This window comes from Pteropus medius, unplaced genomic scaffold (genome assembly GCF_902729225.1).
Source record: "Pteropus medius unplaced genomic scaffold, Ma_sr-lr_union100, whole genome shotgun sequence".
Classification (NCBI taxonomy): Eukaryota; Metazoa; Chordata; class Mammalia; order Chiroptera; family Pteropodidae; genus Pteropus; species Pteropus medius.
In genome coordinates, this window is record NW_024343733.1 from 4,947,598 (window position 1) to 4,969,551 (window position 21,954).

Genomic DNA, 21,954 nt, shown 5'->3' on the forward strand with positions numbered 1-21,954 from the left:
CCCCTCCCAAAAGGTCCCAGAACCAGCATGCCCAGTGGCCAGCTTCAGAACACACCAGAGTACTACCCAATCACCTCCATGAATGACACGCCCAAAGGGCAGACTGGGCAGGCATCAGAGCTCTGCTAAAGTGAATCCTGCTCTATAGGGTCAGCCCCTGCATAACAGCTGCTCCCCTGTAGTCATGGCCAGTTCTCACAACCAGTCAGTCTGGGGGTCAGTCTCTCGCATTGATGTGCCAATAGCAGTCAAGGCTCAACTACAACAAGAGGACACACACACAACCCATACAAAGGACACACCTGGAGCATCTGGCTCAGGCGACCAGAGAGACTGTACCACTGGGCCCACAGGACACCTACTACATAAGTTCATTTACCAAGACTGGGAGACATAGCAGCTCTACCTAATACATAGAAATAAACTCAGGGAGGCAGCCAAAATGAGAAGGATAAGAAATATGTCCCAAATGAAAAAAACAGAACAAAGCTCCAGAAAAAGAACTAAAAAAACAGAGACAAACAATTTATCAGATACAGGGTTCAAAACATTGGTTATAAGGCTGCTCAATGAACTTAGGGGAAGAGTAGATGGATTCAATGAGAACTTTAACAAAGAGATAGAAAACATAAAAAGAACCAGTCAGAAATGAAGAACACAATAACTGAAATGAAGAATACATTAGAGAGAATCGATAGTAGAATAGATGAAGCAGAAAACTGAATCAGCAATTTAGAAGATAAGGTAGCAGAAAACACCCAATCAGAACAGCAACAAGAAAAAGTAATCCAAAAATAAGAGGATAGTTTAAGGGGCCTCTATGACAACATCAAGCATACCAACATTCTCAGCATACAGGTACCAGAAGGAGAAGAGAGAGAACAAGAAATCGAAAACCTATTTGAAGAAATAATGACAGAAAACTTCCCTAACCTGGTGAAAGAAATATAAATATAAGCCCAGGAAGCACAGAAAGTCCCAAACAAGATGAACGCAAAGAGGCCCACACAAGACACATCATAACTAAAATGGCAAGGTTAAAGACAAAGAGAGAATCTTAAAGGTAACAAGAGAAAAGCAGTAAGTTACCTACAAGGGAACCCCCATAAGGCTGTCAGATGATTTCTCAACAGAAACTTTGCAGGCCAGAAGGGATTGGCATGAAATATTCAAAGTGATGAAAAGCAAGAACCTACAACCAAGATTACTTTACACAGCAAAGCTATCATTTAGAATTGAAGGATAGATAAGGAGCTTCCTAGACAAGAAAGAGCTAAAGGGGTTCATTACCATCAAACCAATATTATAAGAAATGATAAAGGGACTTCTTTAATAAGAAAAACATCTAAAAATATGAATAATAAATGGCAATAACTGCATATCTATCAACAATTACTTTAAATGTAAATGGGTTAAATGCTCCAATCAAAAGACATAGGGTGGCCGAATGGATGAAAAACAAGATCCTTACTATGGTGCCTATAAGACATTCACTTCAGATCAAAAGATACATGTATACTGAAAGTCAAGGGATCGTAAAAGATATTTCATGAAAATGAAAACAAACAATAAAAAAGCCGAAGCAGCCATACTTATATAGACAAAATAGACTTTAAAAGAAAGGTTATAACAGGAGACCAAGAAGGACCCAGGATTCCACTCGTGAATATTTATCCAAAGAAAAACAAAACACTAATTTGAAAACATATATGCATCCATATGTTCATTGCAGCATTAACAGGCAAAATATGGAACTAACCTAAGTGTCCATCAATAGATAAATGGATAAAGAAAAAGTAGTACATATATACAATGGAATGTTACTCAGCCATAAAAAAAAATGAACTCTTGCCATGTGCAATAACTCGGATGGACCTAGAGGGTATTATGCTAAGTGAAATAAGTCAGACAGAGAAAGACAAATACCACATGATTTCATTTATATGTGGAAAACCAAAATACATACATACATACATACATACATACATACAGCAGAACAAAGCAGAAACAGATACAGAGAACATTTCGATGGTTGCCAGATGGGAGAGGGCTTGGGATGATGGGTGACAAAGAAGAAGGATTAAGAAGTACAAATTGGTAATTACAGAATAGTCATGGAAATGTAAAGTATATCATAGGGACTATAATCAATAGATTGTAATAACTATGTATGGTGTCAGATAGGTTCTAGATTTATTGTTGTGATCACTTCATAAGTTATATAAATGTCTAACTCTATGTTGTACACCTGAAACTAATAATTTTGTATGTCAACTGTAATTGAAAAAAAATATTTAAAAAATAGGACACACTTTTAAAAGATTTTTTTTCTTAAGTATTTCTCCCTTAAATGCTTTTGGGTATTTTTCTCTCAAATTCCTGGCAGCTGTTACACTGGGAAGTATTTATATGAAACAAGATGATTTAACAAGTGGCCAAATTATTTCATCCATTCATCCCTCATTTGGTCACTCACCAAATATTTATGAGGCTCTTACTCTGTGTCAAGCACTTGTTGAAGGAAAAATTTGGAAGAGGCCTACCACATTTACATAGGCAGCCCATTCGCTTCCTGGAAGTGTATAGTGTGCTCTGTGCTTTATCACGTGTAAGTGTAGTTAAGTAACTGGGTACTTAATGCCTACGATATTTATTTTAACCTGCTAAAAATGACTCTTGAAAATGTTCTAGATGTAGCTATATGACTTTTAGACTGGCAATGCAGAGACCTTAACATATATTGTAAGCACTTCATTTTTTTTTCCTACCAACCATACTGATCCAGATTCTTAGAATGAAATTAAATATGGCAACATTTTACGATGTCCTGTAAAGCTGGGGTCCCCAACCCCGAGCTGCGGACTAGTACTGGTCCGTGGCCTGTTAGGAACGTGGCCGCACAGCAGGAGGTGAGTGGCCTGGGAGTGAGCGAAACTTCACCTATATTTGCAGCCGCTCCCCAGGGCCAGCATCACCACCTCAGCTCCACTTCAGGTCATCAGGCATTAGATTCTCATAGGAGCACCGGTCTCTGGTGCCAAAAGGTTGGGGGTCACTGCAAAAGGATTGGGTAATTTCCAAAAGGATGGCCACACCAACAAACTTGAGAAAGCAGCTGGTTTTGTGAGAAAGTTCTCAGAGAAGGAATCACACAGGCCTTGACTCAATTCCCAGCTCAGACACTTCTCTAACTGTGCGGCCATGGGCAAGCCCATGCAACTTTCTGAGCCTTATTTCCTTCACCTGTAAAATGAAGCAATAAAAATCATACCACTCTCAAAGGGTTTTTTTCGTGAGTATCAAAGCATATAAAACGCTTGGCACATGATAAGTGAATAAATGGTACTCGTGTTATAGTGACAAAAATTGACAATAATATTCTTATTAATAATACATTTTCCCACTGTGGTCCAGCTGGGTTGGCATGTTTCAATTCTCAAGAATTTTTTCATCCCAAACCATCTCCTTTTTCCATGGGATGGTGTTTTTAAAAAATCCCTGGAGCCTGCCCCAATTATAAAAGGAGATAACTTGACTTAATTTAACTGCAGCCTGAACATTTGAATTTAATTGAATGGGAAATAATTATTCCTGAAGAGCAAAGGTTTTTGAGGGTCTGTGAGGCGATATAAGATATGTATCTCATTACATTAGACCTTGGCAAATATACTTTTAATAATCAGCTGCTACTTAACATATCCGCCTCCTATTAAATTTCCAGCAGGAACTACAGACAAGATGTATTGGGGAGGCAAGGGGCTGAACTGCCAATTCATTATTTAAAAAGTGATTTATTTACCAAGGTGAACCATTTGCAAATCCAATAATAAATCTATTAAGGAGCAGTTAACCTCTATAATTCTGTTTTAAATAATCAATTGGTGTTTGGGTAACATACAGCGTCTGTCTCATTAGGTCGCCATTAACTCCTTATTTGAGGCACTTAATCTGAAGTGTGACTGAATCAGCCATGAGGTGGTAATTAGGTATTCGATACAGGTCCTTCATCCTCCAAGGAACTGGGTCCTTCTTCTCCTGCTGCAACAGCTCTTGTTGGGGGATTGGGGAACCCCTGGGTCCTCTAATGCCCGACTCTGTGCTCCCCACAGTGCCTCCCATGACAAAGACTTGACACCACCACCTTCCTCCAAGGGGAAGAAGAAAAAGAAGAAATCTACCCGGAAGAAGAGAAGGAGGTGAGGGGCCCAACAGGAGATGAAAACTTGAAGATGGTGGAAGGGAAGAAATAAGGGTAAAATGGGTTTCGGGGTCAAACAGTGACTCCCTTCGGTTTCAGATCCTCTCTCTGCCTCTTAACTAGTTGTGTGGCCTTAGGCGAGTCGCTCGACTTCTCTGTGTCTGTTGCCACTTCTGTAAAGTGGTGAGTAAACCTACCTCTTGGGGTTTTGTGAGAATTAGATTTAAAAAAAAAAAATGGATGTGGAAAGAGCTGTCACAGTGTCTGACATGTAATAAATAACCAATTAATCGGAAGCATAGTCATGACATAAGTAATTTTTTTTTTTTTTGAAAATGTTCTCTGTGTGGAGGGCTGTGCTAAGCACTGTGTTCTCCGTCATCTCTTTTGCCCTTGACTACAATCTACCAGGCAAGCATTATTGTCCCCATTTTAGAGAGGCACAGAGAGGGGTGGAGGAGGGTGACAGAACCTACAGGGACTTGATTCCAGGTTCCTCAAGTGATTCCACCACACCCACCCAGCAGGTTTAAGGCCAAGGATAATGGACTTTATATTTTGGCCAGTTGTTTGTACTCTGTGGATTTTTTTCAAGGTACAATTACTTTTTGATCTTTTTGTATTTAAAAAGATTTTCAGATTTTCTTCTAGGCTGCTTGCTACTCACCACTAAAAGTATGTCCATTGTTCCAGACCCAGGGAGCTGGGCAGAGACCTTAGTGGGTAGAGTGGAAAATCTCACCAAACCTCAGAGGCAGTATTTGAAGAAGCCTGCAGGGGGCAGCAGAGAGGAGTGTCTGAATGTCCAGCCCCAACTCCAGGTTTTCTGGGACCTTGTTTCCTGGATACCACGTTAGCCTAGTTCTAAGAAAACAGCCCCACAGAGGACCCAAAGGGGAATGTGAATGAAGACCCTGAGTTCCAGCTGTTGTAGGGTGAGCGATGGAACTGGGGCAAGTGGCTGGAGCTTCCTGATCTTAGGGGTAGATATGAGAATACCTCAAAGAACGTAATGGCCCACATCGAGCTTCACTAGTTCATTCCTTCATTCAATAAATGTCCACTGATCACATGTTTGGGGACAGGTACTGTGACTCCCTAAGAGTCGGGTTGTTCTCAACCCTGCATTTTCCCCTGCAAAGTATTTTTGTTTGTTTGCTCATTTTGTTTTATTTGGGTTTTTGTTTGGTTGGTTGGTTGGTGTTTTGAATTGGTGGCCGACATTTCAAAGCCAGTGGATGTCATATGAAAATATTTTCTTCGATCAAAAAGACAGGCGTTCTGGAAGTCCCGGGCCTACATTCCCATGCAAGACCCTCGGCCGATCTGAGAAGCAGCCACCCACCTGTTTGGTCAGGGGCTCTCTGGTTCACCACAGTCCCTAGCACTCCCTACTGTCCCACACCGGGCTGCTTCTTCTGTTTATGCTACCTGAGAGGCCACTGTTAGCACGGGGTTGGAAACTCCTCATCCCTTTCAACCTTGGTATTTTGTCAGTGGGGAAATAAGAGACTCAGAGCAGTGACATCGCCAAGTGAACTTCAGGTGGCGAAGTCAAGATCGGGACTTGGGTCACCTGAACTTCACCTGACATTTGAAACAAATGCAAGCTAATATCAGTATTGGCGTCATCCTGTGTGGTGCCGAAAGGGCTGAGACCAGCATGGGGGCCAGAGAAGGGTCTCTGTCACACCAACCGTGGCCTTGAAGAACCTACCTCTGATGGGCGTCTCCCTCCCCCAACAGGTCCCCGTCATATAGCCCATCACCTGTCAAGAAAAAGAAGAAGAAAAGCTCCAAGAAACATAAGCGACACAGGTATTGTCCTCCCGCCTCAGCAAACAGGGATGTTCCAGGTGGGGTGGAGGTGGAGGTGACAGTGGATGGCACCAAAGGTCATTTAGAAGTATCATTTCATTTATGTAAAATATTTATCTACGAATTGTTATTTATTTGTATCTTGTATAGGCTGAGACCCTGGTAGCGAGAACCAGAGGCCTGCTCTAGCTCACTTAGGCCAGAGAGGAATTCAATGATGAGACAGGCAGGAGTGTCTCGGACCAGCCAGGCCTCAGCGAGGGTTTGAACCAAGTTGCAGGCTGCTGATAGAACCCAAGTAGGATACACAGTGTCCCATGCCACGTGGGAGACATGGCTGCCCCTGTTTCCACCTCTCCATGCTGTGGGTCCGGCCACAAGAAGACACTGAATCTCACTGTTTCGTTCCTTATTCCAAATTCCCAAGGAAGTCTTCTCTGGTCCAACTGTGTCCTAGAGGATGGAATCATGCAAAACATGGCTTCTGGGATTGTCCACCCTTGTGGACAGTTAAGGGGGATTCTGAACTGGACACACATTCCAAAAGGTGCCCAATATGTACACATGCACATACATACTCACAAACACACACAGACATGTATGTTTATGGGGGGAAAAAAATGGAAGGATATATACCAGAGGGTTCAAATCTGTGGTTCATGGGCCAAGCCAACATTTTATAATTGGGAGATTTTGCAATATAAAAATTAAGCTTTCCAGTTCCTCTGTAAAATCAGAAGTTGTGTCTTCATTGGACTCATTTTCCCACGGGCAACTATCAGCTGGAGCTGAGAAGCTGCTGTTCATATAAGGAGCGTGGGTGCTCGGCATGCCACAGGCCCCCCTTAGCCTGCTCCCCACATTTATGCACATTTACAAAGCCTGCTTGGCCCCCAGGGGCAGGGAATTTGAAGCTCCTTGTATAAGTTATTTGCTGTGGTTGGCTGCGGATCATAGAGAAAGAATGGTTTATATTTTTGCTTATCTCTATCTTCCACTAGCGGATTACTTGTGCAATTAATCACAACAGAACACAAGGTAAAAGAGTTCTTCTGGGTTTTCCCCCTGCATCTCACCCCTGCTGCAAAGTTGCCCCAAATTGACTTTTCCTAATCGAGGGGTGTGGTCACATCTCAGGCTTTATTGCCAGAACGGTCTCAACTCAATTTGGTTTCACTGAATATGTACCCTCCCCAACTCCGATGATCCAACTGATGCTGAGTTTTTGCTTAAGAGAAGATATGGGCAAACCAATTAGTGAAATGTTGTTAATTTGCTGTTAGAAATCTTTGCCAACATGGAGTTCTTTATAGAAGCAATGAACTGCCCCGTGGCTGTAGACTGCTATCTCGTCACCTTCCTATGCTGAACAATTTGTCCCAGTTTGGAGGACTTTTCCTAATCTGGATCTTGGAAGCCAAGTAGCTTCTTGCTCAACGGTTTCTTGGCATGAGAAAGAGACTGTGCCAGAAATTTAGAAACAGGCTGTTTTTCTGCCAGCTACTGTCGCCCAGGGGTTGGAGGCTCATCAGGAAGAAGGACCATACAATGGGAGATCGTTAGGGAGAAATGCTGATTCTGGTCCTTCCCAAACCTTCACCTACTGCTGGCCCGTCTTCTCCAAGTTCTTGACGGTTGACTTTTTTGGAAATAGGAGCTAGGGGTAGGGGATGCATTGAGATGATTTGTTTTCTGTCCTCAATTAATGAGGCTTCAGGATTAAAAGAAAGATTCCCAGTTTTCACATCTGGGATGTGATCGGAATACCCAGGATGTGTCATGAAAAAGGATTCTGGGTACCAGGAAGAGAACAGTGACCGAGACCCAGCCCCTACCCTCAAAGTTCCTCTCATTCTAGTAGGGGAAATACATAATTGTCATCTGCAGAACTCTGTACTATAACAAGGCTAAGCTCAGGAGCTCACTCAGAGCTCGTGGGAGCAGAGAGGAGGCACCCAGCCAGCCTGAGGGGATGGGAGAATGCTACAAAGAGAAAATGACATCTCGGGGGAGTTCCGAAGAATGAGCAGAAGTTAAGGTGGAGCTGTGTGACCTTGGGCAACTTAACTAACTTCTCTAAGCTTCAGTGTCTTTGTAAAATGGTTGTCAGTAGTACTTCCCAGGCTTTGGGGGAAGATTGAATGAGGTCGTGTGTGAGAGATGCTTAGCCTGGAGGCTGGCACAGAGTTAGAGTTCCACATATGGAAGCTGGTTGTCCCATGATGACAAAAACGATGATGATGATGATGAAGACAGTGATGAGCCCACAACTAGGGAAAGAAAGATGAAGGCGAGACCGAGGGTAGGCGAGGAGGCAGAGGACTCTCTCCTGCCACCCTCCTCCAACCTCATCCCAGATAGGACTGGAGCACGGGTAGGTTTTTACTTGGGAATTCAAAATGCAGATTGGTGTCTCCCACGCGGTCCTCATATTCTTTGAAATCTAAGAGAGGAGGATTTGCTAGGTGTCTCAACCCCCCTGTAACATGGTCACAAATGCATTGATACATTCACCCCAGGAAAAGAAACCGCGAACTCACCTATATTTATTTTCTTCCCTTCCTTCTCCCCTCCTTCCCTCCCTCTCTCTCCCCGTTTTTTTTTTTTCCCCCTTTAATCAGGTCATTCTCCAAGAAGAGAAGGCACAGGTAAGAATCCCGTCACCCCTGGCTACCTACTTCAGCTTTCTGCTTCCCTAACCAGGCGTCAGGCAGCTCCTAGGCTCGGCTCTCAGTCTCTACGTCTGTGTCCTTGGCCACACCCTCTTCATCTTCCTATGTCTCGGTTTCCTCCAACATGAAGGTCTGGGCTGGGTCTCTGTAAGTTCCAAGCCAGCTTTCGACTTCCATCAGGCCAGATGGTTGTTCTTGAACCAGGCCTTCCCCATACCTCTGCCCTTCCCCCAGAAAGTCTCCCAGAGTCTGTTTGCTTTACCACTGATTGAAACCTTGGGTCGGGGCACATGGAGAAACATCAGCCACCCCACCAAAGCCTTCCTGGCTAAGTGACAGGGGCCAAGTCCTACTGGGCCGGACACACTGGGTGAGCACAAAACAAGCTGTCACCTACAGCTACGTCCAATAACTGGATCCTGTGCTAAGCCCTTTCCGGGGTGTGTATTTAATCCCCATCAATCCTCATCACCACCCTGTGCAGTGGATGTGTTTGTTAATCCCATTTTACAGATGAAGAAACTGAGACTCAGACAGATGTGACAGGCATGTTCACAGACACAGTCAGAAAGTGGCCGGACCAAAATTTAAACCCAGATCTCTCAAACAGAGGATCAGGCCTCCCCGCCGTGGCTTCTTCAGTAACAATAGCCACATCCAGAGCAGTTGGGAGAGTGCAAAGCCCTTTTGTTCAGTCAGTTAACAAGTAGACATTGATCACCAGTGTCATCCATCGCTTCGGCCCAACAGCCTGAGCAATGGCCCAGTTTCACAGTCAAGGAAACCAGGTCCCCAAGAAGACAGGTAACTTGCCTGACGTCACACAGCAGCTATGCGGTGGAGCTGGGACATGAACGTGGAGTTTTCAGTGAGGTCCTGGGCTCTTCTGTTGCACAGGCTGCGTCTCAAACGTCTCAAACGTGAGAACAGATCCCGAGGCTAACCTCAAGGTGTGATTTCATTCCAATGAAATCGATTTCCTGTTCCCAGGACCTAGGCCAGTAATGCATTCTTGGTGCCCCCCTGAAGCCAGTCTGGTTTAAACTACCAAGTGACGTTCACCCTCTGGGGGACCTTAATTCGATCACACTGGAACCCCAAGTCATATCCATACCCCAGCCCTCTGACTTAAAAATAAAATAAAATAATAAAACACAGATACTTTAAAATTCACAGACAGAACATTTCAAAATCTGCCAAGCTTTGTGAGGCTTCAGAATATCTCCTTGAATATTCACTCTCTTCTCTTAGAAAGAGCATGGGCTCAGGGGACCTGTGTCCTGGGGCCACATCCCAGCTCATCTGTGTGATCTGAGCAAGATTTTTGGCTCATCTGAGGCTCCGTTTCCGCATCTGTAAAATGAGTGCTTATTAAATTGTGCCAGTATCCATAGGTTGCAGGGAGAATAAAACGAGATTATTGACAAAGAGTATTTAGCAGAGCACCCACCCTCTAATAAAGCCTTGAGAAACGGCAAGATATTATTATGACGTTTATTACTTCTGTTATTATGAAGCTACCAGAGCTGACCCTGGCACCCCCTGCACCCCATTCTCAGCCTGTGTGTGGGGGTCGCTGTCTCTAGCTGAACCTGCTGGGTGAAAAATTGAGCAGTGGACGACTCTGGTCTTGAAGATGATCAGTGTCTGTCCCCAAACTGCCTGCATCTAGTGGCTACTGTGTGTTAAGCATTTTAACAACTTGTTTATTTTTATCTTTATCTGGAAGTTTGCATCTTTCAATTAATTGGCCATTTCTCATTTAGCTCCTCCAGCCCAAAAAGCAAAAGAAGGGAAGAGAAGAGGCACAAAAAACAGTAAGTAGAGACCACCTGGAATGTTCTCTCCAGTTTGGGGAAATGGGGATCCGCTTAACAGGCAGAGTTTTAGAGTTTCCTAATGGACAGGTAAGGAAAAGCGTGGGTGGTTAGGAGGGAAGAAGGAAGAGAAAGACAGACAGACCCGTGTGTGGCTTGCTGTGTGGGTTTGCGCATGCGTGAACGCACGAGGTTGTGTATGTGAAGTGTGAGTATGCATGTGTGTTTGTGTGTGCGTGAAAGTGAATGGTGTGCATCGGTGTGCCTGGTGTGCCCATCGTGTGTGCGTGTGTGTGAATTCTGTGTTCCCATGCGTGAATTGTGTATTTATTTGTATGTAATGCGTAAATATATAGCACACACATTGTTTGTAAACATCTATACACTTTTCTGTCGTGCAGACAGCCATGTGTGCACAGATGTATTTGCAGTATGGGTAAATAGTGTGTGCGTGTGGCATATTCTTTGTGTTCACACGAAGCATGATGTATGCCTGTGCTTACGTGAGCATGAACGTGTCCAGCGTGCATGCAGGTGCACCCTCTGACACTGTGTGCGAATTCTGTGCACTCTGCGTGAGCACCGCTTATGTATCTGTGTGTGATACTCATTCGAAGGGTGCAGGTTGGTTCTTACATGTGCAATGTGTGTGCTGTGTGTGCTTGAGGACTTAAGGGCGCATGATCACGTGCATGCACATTCATGAGTGTGCGTATGAGTCCAAGCCCTGGCTGCTAGGGCTTAGGGCACAGAGACGTCAGTGACGCTCCTGCACCCCGCGACCCCTGTCTCAGAACCCCAGCTGGTTCACAGTTATAGCTGGTGGTAGAAATTCAAATCAGCCAGCGCTGCCTGCAGAGTTCAGTTCCCAGCCAAATTACAAGTAAATTTGGTTACAACCCATCTACTTTATACCCTGCAAATGTTAGTGCGTGTATTTTCCAATCAACTAATATTTTATCTCCTGCCAAGAAGCTTCTAAAGTGAGGATCAAAGGCAATGGGATGAAAGGCAGTCAGCTGCTGGGGGTCGGAGGGGAGAGGAGGCAGGGGCACAGAGGGAGGGCGCTCAGCTTTGCTGCTCCAAAAAGTCTCTTCACCCAAGGTCAGGGCAAAGGAAGGCAGTCCAGCCACCACCACGGGGCCTGGGGAAGGCTCCAGGAGGTAGCTGCAGAGCTTTGAGTTAGCTCAGGGAAGAACTTCCCAATCATCGAGCTTGTCCAATTCAAGTCAAGAGGCAATTATTGGTCATATGTATTGTGTATGCTTTCATGCTAAGCTCAGACAGAGCACACATTCTCCAAGTCCTCAGCATCACTTGTCCAGTGGGGCTGCAGTATAGACACCCACAGAGCCAGGGGCTGGGCTCAGCCCTAAGAGCACTTGGGAGGGATCATGGCTGAGACCAGGACTGCCTGCCTGAGGGCAGCGAGGTGGCCGCCCTCCCCAGTGCCAAGAGCTGGCTGAGTCCCAGAAATTGCTAGCAGGACTTGTGAAAGCCAAAGACAAGAGTCAGGAGAGGGAAAAACAAGAAAAACAAGGTGTCCCTGACACAAAGTGTGGTTATTCTTGCCAAGTCCCATGTCTGGGCTGATTCTAACCATGTGACCACTGCAATGAGTTAGCATCCCTTAGTGAGGCCTTCATGTGTGACAGGCCCTATGCTGGGCCCAGGACAGAGGTTAGCCAGACATTCATCTGGCCTCGAGGAGCTCCCAGTGCAGTGGAGCACAGGAGACAGACATGGGACAGGTCACGGCATGGCAATGGCACATGCAAGTCCAGGGTGCGGCGGGAGCCCTGCTGCTGGAAAGAGGGGAGGCTTCCTGCAGGAGGGGGTGTCCAGGCTGGGAGTGAGGGTGACGGGAACCATTCTAGGCTGCAGGTTAGGTGAGTGCTTTAAACGTTCTGTGCCTCAGTTTCTTCATCTGTGAAATGGGAATGATAAGAGAACCTACTCCATAGGTCGTGCTGAAGGATAGATGAGTCCACATATGAAAAATGCTTAGAGCACGGTTACCTATCATCATCATCCATCATCATCATCACCACCATCATCACGAGGACATCATGAACTGGGAAATGTGTGCGCCAGAACACAAGCAGTTTAGAGTTGCTTGAGCCTGCCAGGCCAGGCCAGCCCAGGACATATCATGCAAGGAAGCTGGCGAGCTAGGCAGGGGGTGACTTCCGAAGGTACTTGGGGTTCAGGGTCAGAGTTTGGACTTGGCATGAGGGCAGTGGGAGAGTTTTAAGCCAGGCAGGGATATGGTGTGATTATCCCATTGCAAGAATCCCTGAGTCCTTTGTCGGGATAATCTTCAGAGTTATCTCTGTCTCCCACTGGCTTTCTGGCTTGGCGGAGACCATCGACACGCCTTGTACATCCTCAGGGACCACTGCCACCTCTGCTGCTACTTCTGAGTCATTGTTATTACTTAGAGGGAGCTGAAGTAACCTGTGAAAATACCAGTTTTGGTGGTAGTGGTCGTAATTATTGTAATTATAATTTTGGTTGTTGATGAGGTTTGTAACTCACTCTGCAAGTGGGATTTTTGACTTCACGCTAAGAGTCTAGACTTCATTTTCCAGTTCTGAGGTTACAGATTGGCAGCCCTAAGGCCTAATTTACTCTGCAAATGTGTTTTGTTTGCCCTAAATGGTGTCATTTTTACAAATGAGCTTCCATTTAAAATAGGAGTCTTTTACATAAAAATCTGTATTTCTACATTTGCTTGAAAAAATTGAAGATACAGCACCATGCCAATATTCTGAGCAAAGCCACTCCTTTTTTTCACCTGTGCCCTTCAGGCGATATTTTTTTAATGCCCGACTGATTCACACATCATGGTATCTGACTGGCACGTGAAGCTGTCTAAAACCGAGACTCCTGCCTTAGGCGAGGGAGAGGTGACATGTGGAGGTGACAGTCCTGTCCGGGGTGCGGTCTGCAGCAGAACTGCTTCCAGCGGGGTGGAAGGCTGAGTCATCCTGCTGTCTCTTGCAGAGGACCCCTTCCCGCTCGCTTGTGTTCAGTGTGGCTGGTTAGAGACCCCAAATACCAATATGGGGAACTGGGGTGATGTGGGGCATGAGGCGGGGGAAATGCTTAACTTTGGGAGGGATGGTGACACTGGACAATGTGTGTCACACAATCAAAATTTCTCTCTCTCTCTCTCTCATCTCTGACTCTCTCCTTCTCACCCCCACCCGCCCCACCCCAAGATCACGAAGCCGGCCAAAGTCTCTGCGCCATCGCCATCACCACTGCCCCTCACGGTCCCCAAGCTCGGAGTCCCGCTCCTCAAGCTGTGAGAGCAGGTAACCCCTCACCCCAAAGAGCCTCCACACCTAGCCACCGCCCAGAGCCTCAACTGAGACTCCGTTATCCTCAGCTTTGCCTCTCACCGTTGCTGCTGGGGCCTGCTTTCCCAGGAGAGGAATGGCCTCCTTCCCTGTAGAGAAGGGGCTGCAGACAGAAGGGCCCGCCGCTTCCACTTGCCGACACGTGTGCTTCCTGAGTGCCACTAACAGGGCACTGAGCTGCTAAGGACTCTTCCTCTGTCAACCACATGGTCCCCTAAACAGCCCTATGATGTGGGTACTTCTGTTAACCCCATCTTAAAGATGAGGAAACTGAGGCACAGAGAGGTTAAAGAACTTGCCTGTCACTTAGCGACTGAGCGACAGAGTTAGGTGGACCTTGGGAGTCCAGCCTGGACTCTGCAGTCTCACTAAGGTTTGCTCTAAGCACAGAGAAGCTAAGCAACCTGGGAACGTCCACCCAGCACATTCCGAGGCCTCATTCCGAGGCCTGTCCAAGTCCGGTTTCTGCTAACTTAGACCCTCTCTGTGCTGACACATCGGCTGTCCTGGACTGAGGGGGGAGGAGGTTTCTCTCATGGATGAGAAGGTGTGCGTGCTTGGCCAGGTTGTGTGGTCTCCCTCCCAGCAAGGAAATAATAAACATGCTTGCTCAGCCACAGGCGAGCTCCTGGCGGCCTCTGCCTGGACCTCTTTGGTGCTTCGAGCTCACCGGCATGAATGACGTTACAGCTGGGAAAACTGCGTCTTGGTGGGCAAAGGGATCTGAGCAAGGTCACGGTGACTGGCAGAATAGGGACAGGGACCCAGGTCTATGTGACTCAGCCTGAGCCCTTCACCTCCAGGCCAGGCCAAGTCAGCTCCCTGCAGGTCAGCCTTGGTGGCCTGGGCCGGAGCGCGATGCGGGGCAGCAGACACTCAGGGCATGCACGTCACCCTTCCCCAACTCACCTTTTCGGGAAATAGCTATCATCGCACACCCTGGCTTCAGCCCTCCTTCTGCTGTCACCTCTCATGGTGGTGTTGCTGCCTGAGTTCCCCAGTGCCTGCTGAGCTGAGGAACACTCCAGCAGGCATGGAAGCAACCCTCGGGCTGGCTCTCGGGCCACACATCCACTATAAATGATCTGGAGGCCCCAGGGCAGAGGGACACTCTAGAGCAAGAACCCTAGGCATGGTTCCTGCAGGGCAGAAAACTCTGCTCTGACCCTGGTTCTGCTGTTTTCATGCTGTATGACCTCAGGCAAGTTCCTGAACATCTCTGAGCCTCAGCTTCCTCATCCATAAAATGGGAAAGTAATACCTGCCTTATCTATGTCTTCGAGTTGTAGAGAGGACTGTGAAAGCACTTTAAGAGCAGTTTACAAGTGCCATGCAAATCAATGAGGTTTATATTTATTACCACTGCGGCTCCAAGCTGAGGGGCTAAGCAGAGCGCAGACAGTTTCTGAAGAGTCAGAGATTCCTTTGGCAGACAGAGCAGCCAGATCTAGATCGGAAAGCTTACGGAAGGCACCTTTGTCATTTTTGTCAGCTATTTTTTTTCAAAAGTTTTGGGTGATAGTCAATAAGATGCTTCTATTTCACAGATGGCGAAGTCACATACACAAAGACATGCAGAAAATGCAGTTATATTTATAGACAAACACATGAAAACACAGATGGACATGCCCAGACATACACAGCCACATACAGACTTAGAGACAATCACAGATGCATGAAGGACATTAAACTGAATCAGGGTAGGGACCTTTCCTGTCTTCACAGCTGCATCCCCAGCCCCCAAAACACTGCCAGGTATGTAAATAAACATTTGTCCAATAACAAATGAGAGAATGAATGAATGAATGAATGGGCAAGTGGGTGGGTGATGGATAGAGGCACATGTAGTTCCTACAAACACACTCAAACGCATGCTATAGTCCTCAGATTTTCTAGGTACCCTCAACTACCTCTCTGCCATGCTCCCTTTCAAAAGACCCTCAGGTCTCTCTCCCCTGACCCCAGGCACCGCGGCCGGTCCCCCGAGGAAGGGCGGAAGTCCCACCGAACGCACTCCCGCCGCTGCTCCAAGACCCTCGGCAAGGCCAGCCCCGAGGCCCGGTCCAGCCACCCGCCCAGCCAGCCTGTCCAGATGCTCAGCCTCCTGTCAGCCAGGGGTGTAGTAAGTATTCCACACAGCCTCCTCAGCCAGTTTTGGCTACGATACTGCGGGGGAGATGGAGGCACAAGTTCAGGGCAGTGTATGCCATATTTTAATTCAGTCTCGGGCAAATATCCCACTGGTTTCAGACCTCATTATTGATTAGCCAAACGGTCATTCACTAGCCTTTGAAAGCACTGCCTTGGGGATTTAGAGTTGGGAGTGAGTGGTTAGAAAAATGCAACTACCCAGGCTTTTTATCAGGGGGATGTTGAAAAATACATATTGGTCTCCAGAGTGACATCTACAGGAATGCATGTGTGAGGCACTGTAGGAGGTTTCTTTGGGGAGGAAGGAAAGGGGGAGTCTTTGAGGTACCAGAGGCACTCCAGCTTTTCAGTGAAGTCCGCATCTTTGATGCCAACTAGCCTGCAGCATTGATTGCCAGCCGGGATGTGATTTCACCTATGTAAACACAGCCTCGTATGTACAAGACCTGTGTTCTCTCATGTGTCCTCATATGTCTCAGGGAGTTGAGGGCACAGCTACTCTTACTGGTCCCTTCCACAGATGGGACCGAAAAACCAAGGCTCAGAGAGGTTACAGTCTAGGTAAAAACCACAGAGCAAAGCAAGAGCAGATGGAATTTAGTGACCTGGCATGGAACAGACTCCTGTAACACTCCCTTAGGTCAGCAAGGAGAAGCTGGCATGTGACTTCAGTCAGTTCAACACCAGCAAGTTCCCTGAGCAAGGGATTTGAACTTGGACCTGAACTCAGGTCCCAGCTTTGCCACGTCCTAGCTGTGTGGCTTTGGGGAAGTCATTTAACCTCTTGGAAACTCAGTTTTCTCATTGGTAAACTTGAAATAATACCAGTTCTACATGGGGTCGTTAGGGATATCCAATAAGACAAAGTATGCGAAGGCCTTTTATAGACTCTAAAGGGACCGACAAATAGGAGGCAATTCAATACTGATATAGAGTTCACATCTGGCAGCTGGGCAGGGACCTGTCTTCTCCAGCTATGAGCAAATCTGAAAATTTCAGAGAGCTGCTCCCTCAGAAAGAATGAGGTAGGAGTAAGGAAAAGCTCAGGGGTGCTTGCCAGGAGGTGAGGGAAGAGAAGTAATGATAAACCCTAGTTGAGTCTGGTTGACACGACCGTTATTATCTGCAGTGCATTCTGGGAAGTCTTCTTCACCAGTCAAGGTACCCTTTGTCACCAAAGTCAAATTTCGCCCAAATTCTCTGCCTAGCTGAAACCAGCCAGAATTCTCCGCAGACCCCTCCTTTGAAGAAACGCCTTGTCTCCCAGGGGGATTGTTGAAAAAAATAGAAATAAATTTAAAAATACGAGCAGTCAGAGGTGGAGAGATGTTTTTAAGTCATTGAAAGCCACCCAGTCTCGCTGCTTATAGTATCTGTGACAGCCCATTCAGTGGCCCCAACTGACCCTAATTCAAAAGTGCCTTTTGGAGCAACTGGCTTATGTGTCTGTACCTGCCTGGGATGGTTTCCTAAAGGCCATGTCTGTCAAAATATTGCAAAAAAAGGGGGGTGGGGAGGGGTAGTTTTCCCACCTCAGCTAGTAAATTAGCAGATTGGCTATTGGTTCTTGAAGCTTCGATATCCCCAGTGGGCCCAGCCCTCATCAGAAGAGCTAAAAGCTCATCTGTACCTAGATGGCAGAGGCCTTGGGAGCTCACCTAACTCAGTGCCCTGATTTCAAGAAAAGAAACAGACTCACAGAAGAGAAATGACTTCTGTGGGCCATGGCAGGTCAGAGTTGTTGAAAATATGGGTTTACGGTTATGTGGCCAAATCCTGGCTCTGAGCTAGGGATAGTTACTTAAACATTTTGGAGCCACGATTTCCTCATCTGTTAAAAAATGAAGATAATGAATCTTCTTCAAAAGCCTTGTTATTAGGACAAGAGCAAAGTAACGTTGTAAACTGTTGAGCCCAATGCTTGGCACAGGGGCAAAACTCAGCAGATATTAGCAGGTGTCATGGCAACAACATCCCAGAGGCTGGCTCTGCACTTACCAACTGTGGATCCTCGAGCGAGGTGCATAAACTTGCTGTGCCTCAGTTTCCTCTAAATCTGCAAAACAAGGACAACAATGAGACCTACCTCATAAGAGGCATGTTATGAGGAGTCAGTGACTTAATATAAATAACATTTTAGGCTGCAACAGACAAGTGGCACATGTCTTATTGATGCGAATGGTAGAGTAGTATTAATAGTGGAAATAGAACTAATAGTAGCAACAATAGTAGCAGCACTGGTAATAGTGATGGTAGTAACAGTAATACAGGTATGTTCTAGGCCCAGACTAGTCAGTGACTGAGTTGGGAGAAGGCCAGGGCCCCCGCTTCCCCTGCCTTTGGTTTCCTTCCAACCTAGGTGGTGACTGTGGCCCGAATTGCTGGTCCCATTCCGCTCATGCTTGCCTGACTTCTGGAGGCATTGGGTGCCCCCCCAAGTCTGGTCCTCTGAGTGCCCCACACACTAGACCCTTTCGCATCTTCTCTCCTGCAAAGGCAGAGATGGAAGAAGTTACCAAGTGGGAGCAAAAGTTTTCCAAGAGTCCTGGTCCCAACACTTTCCTGAGCAATCTGTTAAAGAGAACAGCAAAGTCACTGTCATCGAATCACCTGTTCAGTCATTTGTTCCAATCTACCAGTTATCTACTGAGCATCTGTAAAGGGTCAACTCTGACGTGGCTCTTGGGATCCACTGAATAAGGAATAGCCTGTACCTTCTTAAGAGAGGGAAGGCAGGTAAAAACCGTAAAAGACAACATAGAACAATGAATGTGGAGACGCTGAGATGGGGGTGGAAGGTAAGCAGGCAAGGATGGGAATTAAGCTGAGGGTTAGGTTAGGGCAGAGGTGAGCAAGGGTTAGCCAGAGGAAGCAGGAAATGAAGACTGGAGTCAGGGATGGAGACAGAATTCCAGGGCAAGAGATGGGGTTCTGGAGCTGGCAGGAGCCTGAGTAGGAAGGGTCTTCTGCGCCATGGCTCCTATCACACTACACTGCAGGCATTTCATATGCACAGCTCTTTAAAAAATCAAGGACGAGTGCATCACATCAAGGGGCAAATTTACATATATGAATATGCAAATCTGGGGTCGTGTCTTATTGAAATCCTACTTGAGGTAAAGATAACCTGAAGCCCTCTTGCTCTGTCTGAGCCCAAATCCAAATGGAGGGTCCCAAGGAGACAATTTAGGGACCCTTCACAGCCTCACTCATGTTTCTTATCTCCACTCAACCATCTCTCTGTTCAAGGCGTTAGGGGGACAGAGAGATGAATAAAGTACTCGTGAACGACAGAGCTCACAGTCTAGTAGTCAACAGAATGCTGTAGTACAGTAAGATAAGTGTTGTAATTAGAGCTGAGATTGATTCGGTGAGCACCAGTACCTCCTCGGTTGTTAAAATATTCAAATACTTGCACAGCAGTTGATAAATAAACCCTGTCTCCACCCCACCTCACCCCCAGTCAACAAAGCCATCTCTTTTCTCCCCCGGTGTTTTCTGGACCTTCTCACAGTCTAGCAGCTGAAGAATGATACCCGATAGTCCTACAGCACCAAGGCCAGCTACCTTCAGAAGGGGCAGCCCCACACTCAACCAATTGAGGAGGACTATTTTGAATATTATTACCTGAAAGGGGATAGAAGCAAGTACAATGAATGTATAGTAGGACCACAGAGGAAGGACCGGACAACGTCATCTTGGTGTCTGAGAGGGTTTTCCAAATAGAGGAACATTTGAGCCACCAAATTGAGATGGCTGATGAATAGAGGGAGGGAAAAATACAGCTATTATGTGCCAGGCACTGTCACATACTTCACACAGTTGTTTGTTGTTGTTGTTGTTGTTGTTTTTCTTATTTGATCCACAAAACAGTTCTTTGAGGTAGATGCAATTACAGAGAGGTTGGGGGTCCCAAGATTTGGCCAATTCCTTTCCGCGTTGCATGTGACTGGACAGCGGGACCGGTAGGGGGCTGGTCCAGGCAGAAGCTAGACCAGGGAGAAGTGCAGGCTCCTTTTCTTCTTCTACCTCCAGCATGGACCAATAATTGCCATAGACTCTCTTGCCAACAAAAACCTGTACTGATGCCATGACAAAAGAAAAAAAAAAAAGTAGAACTTTGGTTCCATAAAAGAGGGTCTCGAAATTTGTCAACAGAAGGAGGTAATAGAGGGTAGTGATGAAGACAGGGGCTTTGGAGCAGATCTGGATACTCTGGATTCTTGATCTTGTCTCTCTGTGACAAGCAATGGCTTGTCGCTCTGCAGGTGAAAGCGGTAACTAATGCTTACTGAGCACCTACTGTGTGCCGGGTGCTAGGTTGAATTCTTTACATGTGTCATCTCCTTTATCTCTTATAAGAGCTTCAAAGGAGCTTCCACTAAGATCTCTGTTTCATAATGAGGAAACTATAGGCTAGGAAAAGTAATTAATGGGCAGCTATTTAATGGTGAAGTTAAGATTTAAACCCAGAAAGTCTGATCTCAGAGTCCACGTGTGTAATGTCATGGCCTTTCCCGTGTCATTTCACTTCGCTAGGCCTCAGTGTCCTCATCTTTACCTTGGGCTAATAATCATACCTACCTCATAGAGTAGATGTGAGGATGGAGTGAAATGAGGTATCAGTCCATTTTTAAAATATGCATAAGCACCTACTGTATGCCAGGCACTGTTATAGGCACTGGCTGAGCAGCCACAAACAAGACAGATGAGATTCCTGTGCTCATGCAGCTTCAGTTCTGGGTGAAAAATAGCCCAATGCTCGGGACATAACACTCAATATGTAATAGTTGCTAGTGTTATTGTCATCGTAGTGGCTTTATTAAACTCGCTACAAATAAACCCAGACATGAAGTTTCTGGAGCATCTCTTGCTTCAAAAAGCTTAATCATATCCAAGATCTCAGGTGAACTTCAGAACAATCCTAGGAAAAAGACGGAATGATGATATGCTCCCCATTTTGTAGACAGGGAAAATGAGGCTAAGGGAGAGTATGTGGGTAGCCCTGGTCTTCAGACCCCTGACTCATGTTCTTGCACATTCTGCAAAAGCCGTCAGCTTCTCCTGCAATGGGAAGACGAAACATCCAACACCATTCACTGCAGTTAAGAGAAGAAGGGAGCCAGAATGCAGGGTAGCACGAGACATGGGGATCTGTGGGACCAGTGAGGTTTTTAAAATAGAGAATAGCATGGCATGGTCAACTTTTATTTTGGCCAAGTCGGGACAGAAAAAAAGGAAACCACCATTTTCTATCACAAACGTGACATCATACCACTGGAAGAGGTGGACTGACATCGCCTCAGAAGAAAGGCTGAGCTTTAAAATCAAATGCATTTAGCCGGATGAAAAACTCATTACATTGAACTTATCGTTCTCGTTTCAATTTGGGCTGGTGAAAAATTTATCTAACTGGATCCATGTAGAGATTTTTGAGAACCGGTAAGCTAGGGACCAGCAAGAGCGGCTTCAGAGAAATGGAGAAGTTGAAGCCACAATTCCCTATCAGCTCCTGCTGGAGGGAAAGACAGGAGGCCAGACCACCTCCTTGGGCCAAGGTCAACTGTAGTGCACAGCCCCGTGGGATGGCTCCAGCCCTGAAGGACTTTGTCATCTTCCCATAATCCCTAGCAGGTTTCCTTGTCCTTCTCCATCCCCTGCTCCTCTCAAATGAACTCCCGACAGGTCAATGAATCTATTTTTTTTTTTTCTGTCTTCCTAATTAGTTTGCAAAGGAAGATGAACAACAGCAAGGAAAATAAACTTAATGTCTTTGTGAAACAAAAGGATTTTTTTAAAGGAATAACCAGACCCCTCTAGCTAAAAGCTCTGCCACACAGCTCTATATTCACATGAGACTTTTCAGTCCCCCATATGGCAGGGAAGGAAAAAAAAAATTTACAGCCATCTCTCTCCATGGGGCCATTTGAAGC

At 46.2% G+C, this 21,954-nt stretch overlaps 1 protein-coding gene across 1 annotated transcript in view; it reads left to right on the forward strand.

Moving 5' to 3' along the window:
* The window catches only part of SRRM4 (serine/arginine repetitive matrix 4), a 144,931-nt gene that overhangs the window by 105,231 nt on the left and 17,746 nt on the right, over nucleotides 1-21,954 (forward strand). Inside the window, exons 3-8 of the mRNA XM_039868273.1 lie at nucleotides 4,110-4,196; nucleotides 5,945-6,016; nucleotides 8,638-8,664; nucleotides 10,455-10,505; nucleotides 13,730-13,825; nucleotides 15,836-15,992. Of these exons, the coding sequence (XP_039724207.1) occupies nucleotides 4,110-4,196; nucleotides 5,945-6,016; nucleotides 8,638-8,664; nucleotides 10,455-10,505; nucleotides 13,730-13,825; nucleotides 15,836-15,992 (490 nt within the window). The remainder of the gene's footprint in view (nucleotides 1-4,109; nucleotides 4,197-5,944; nucleotides 6,017-8,637; nucleotides 8,665-10,454; nucleotides 10,506-13,729; nucleotides 13,826-15,835; nucleotides 15,993-21,954) is intronic.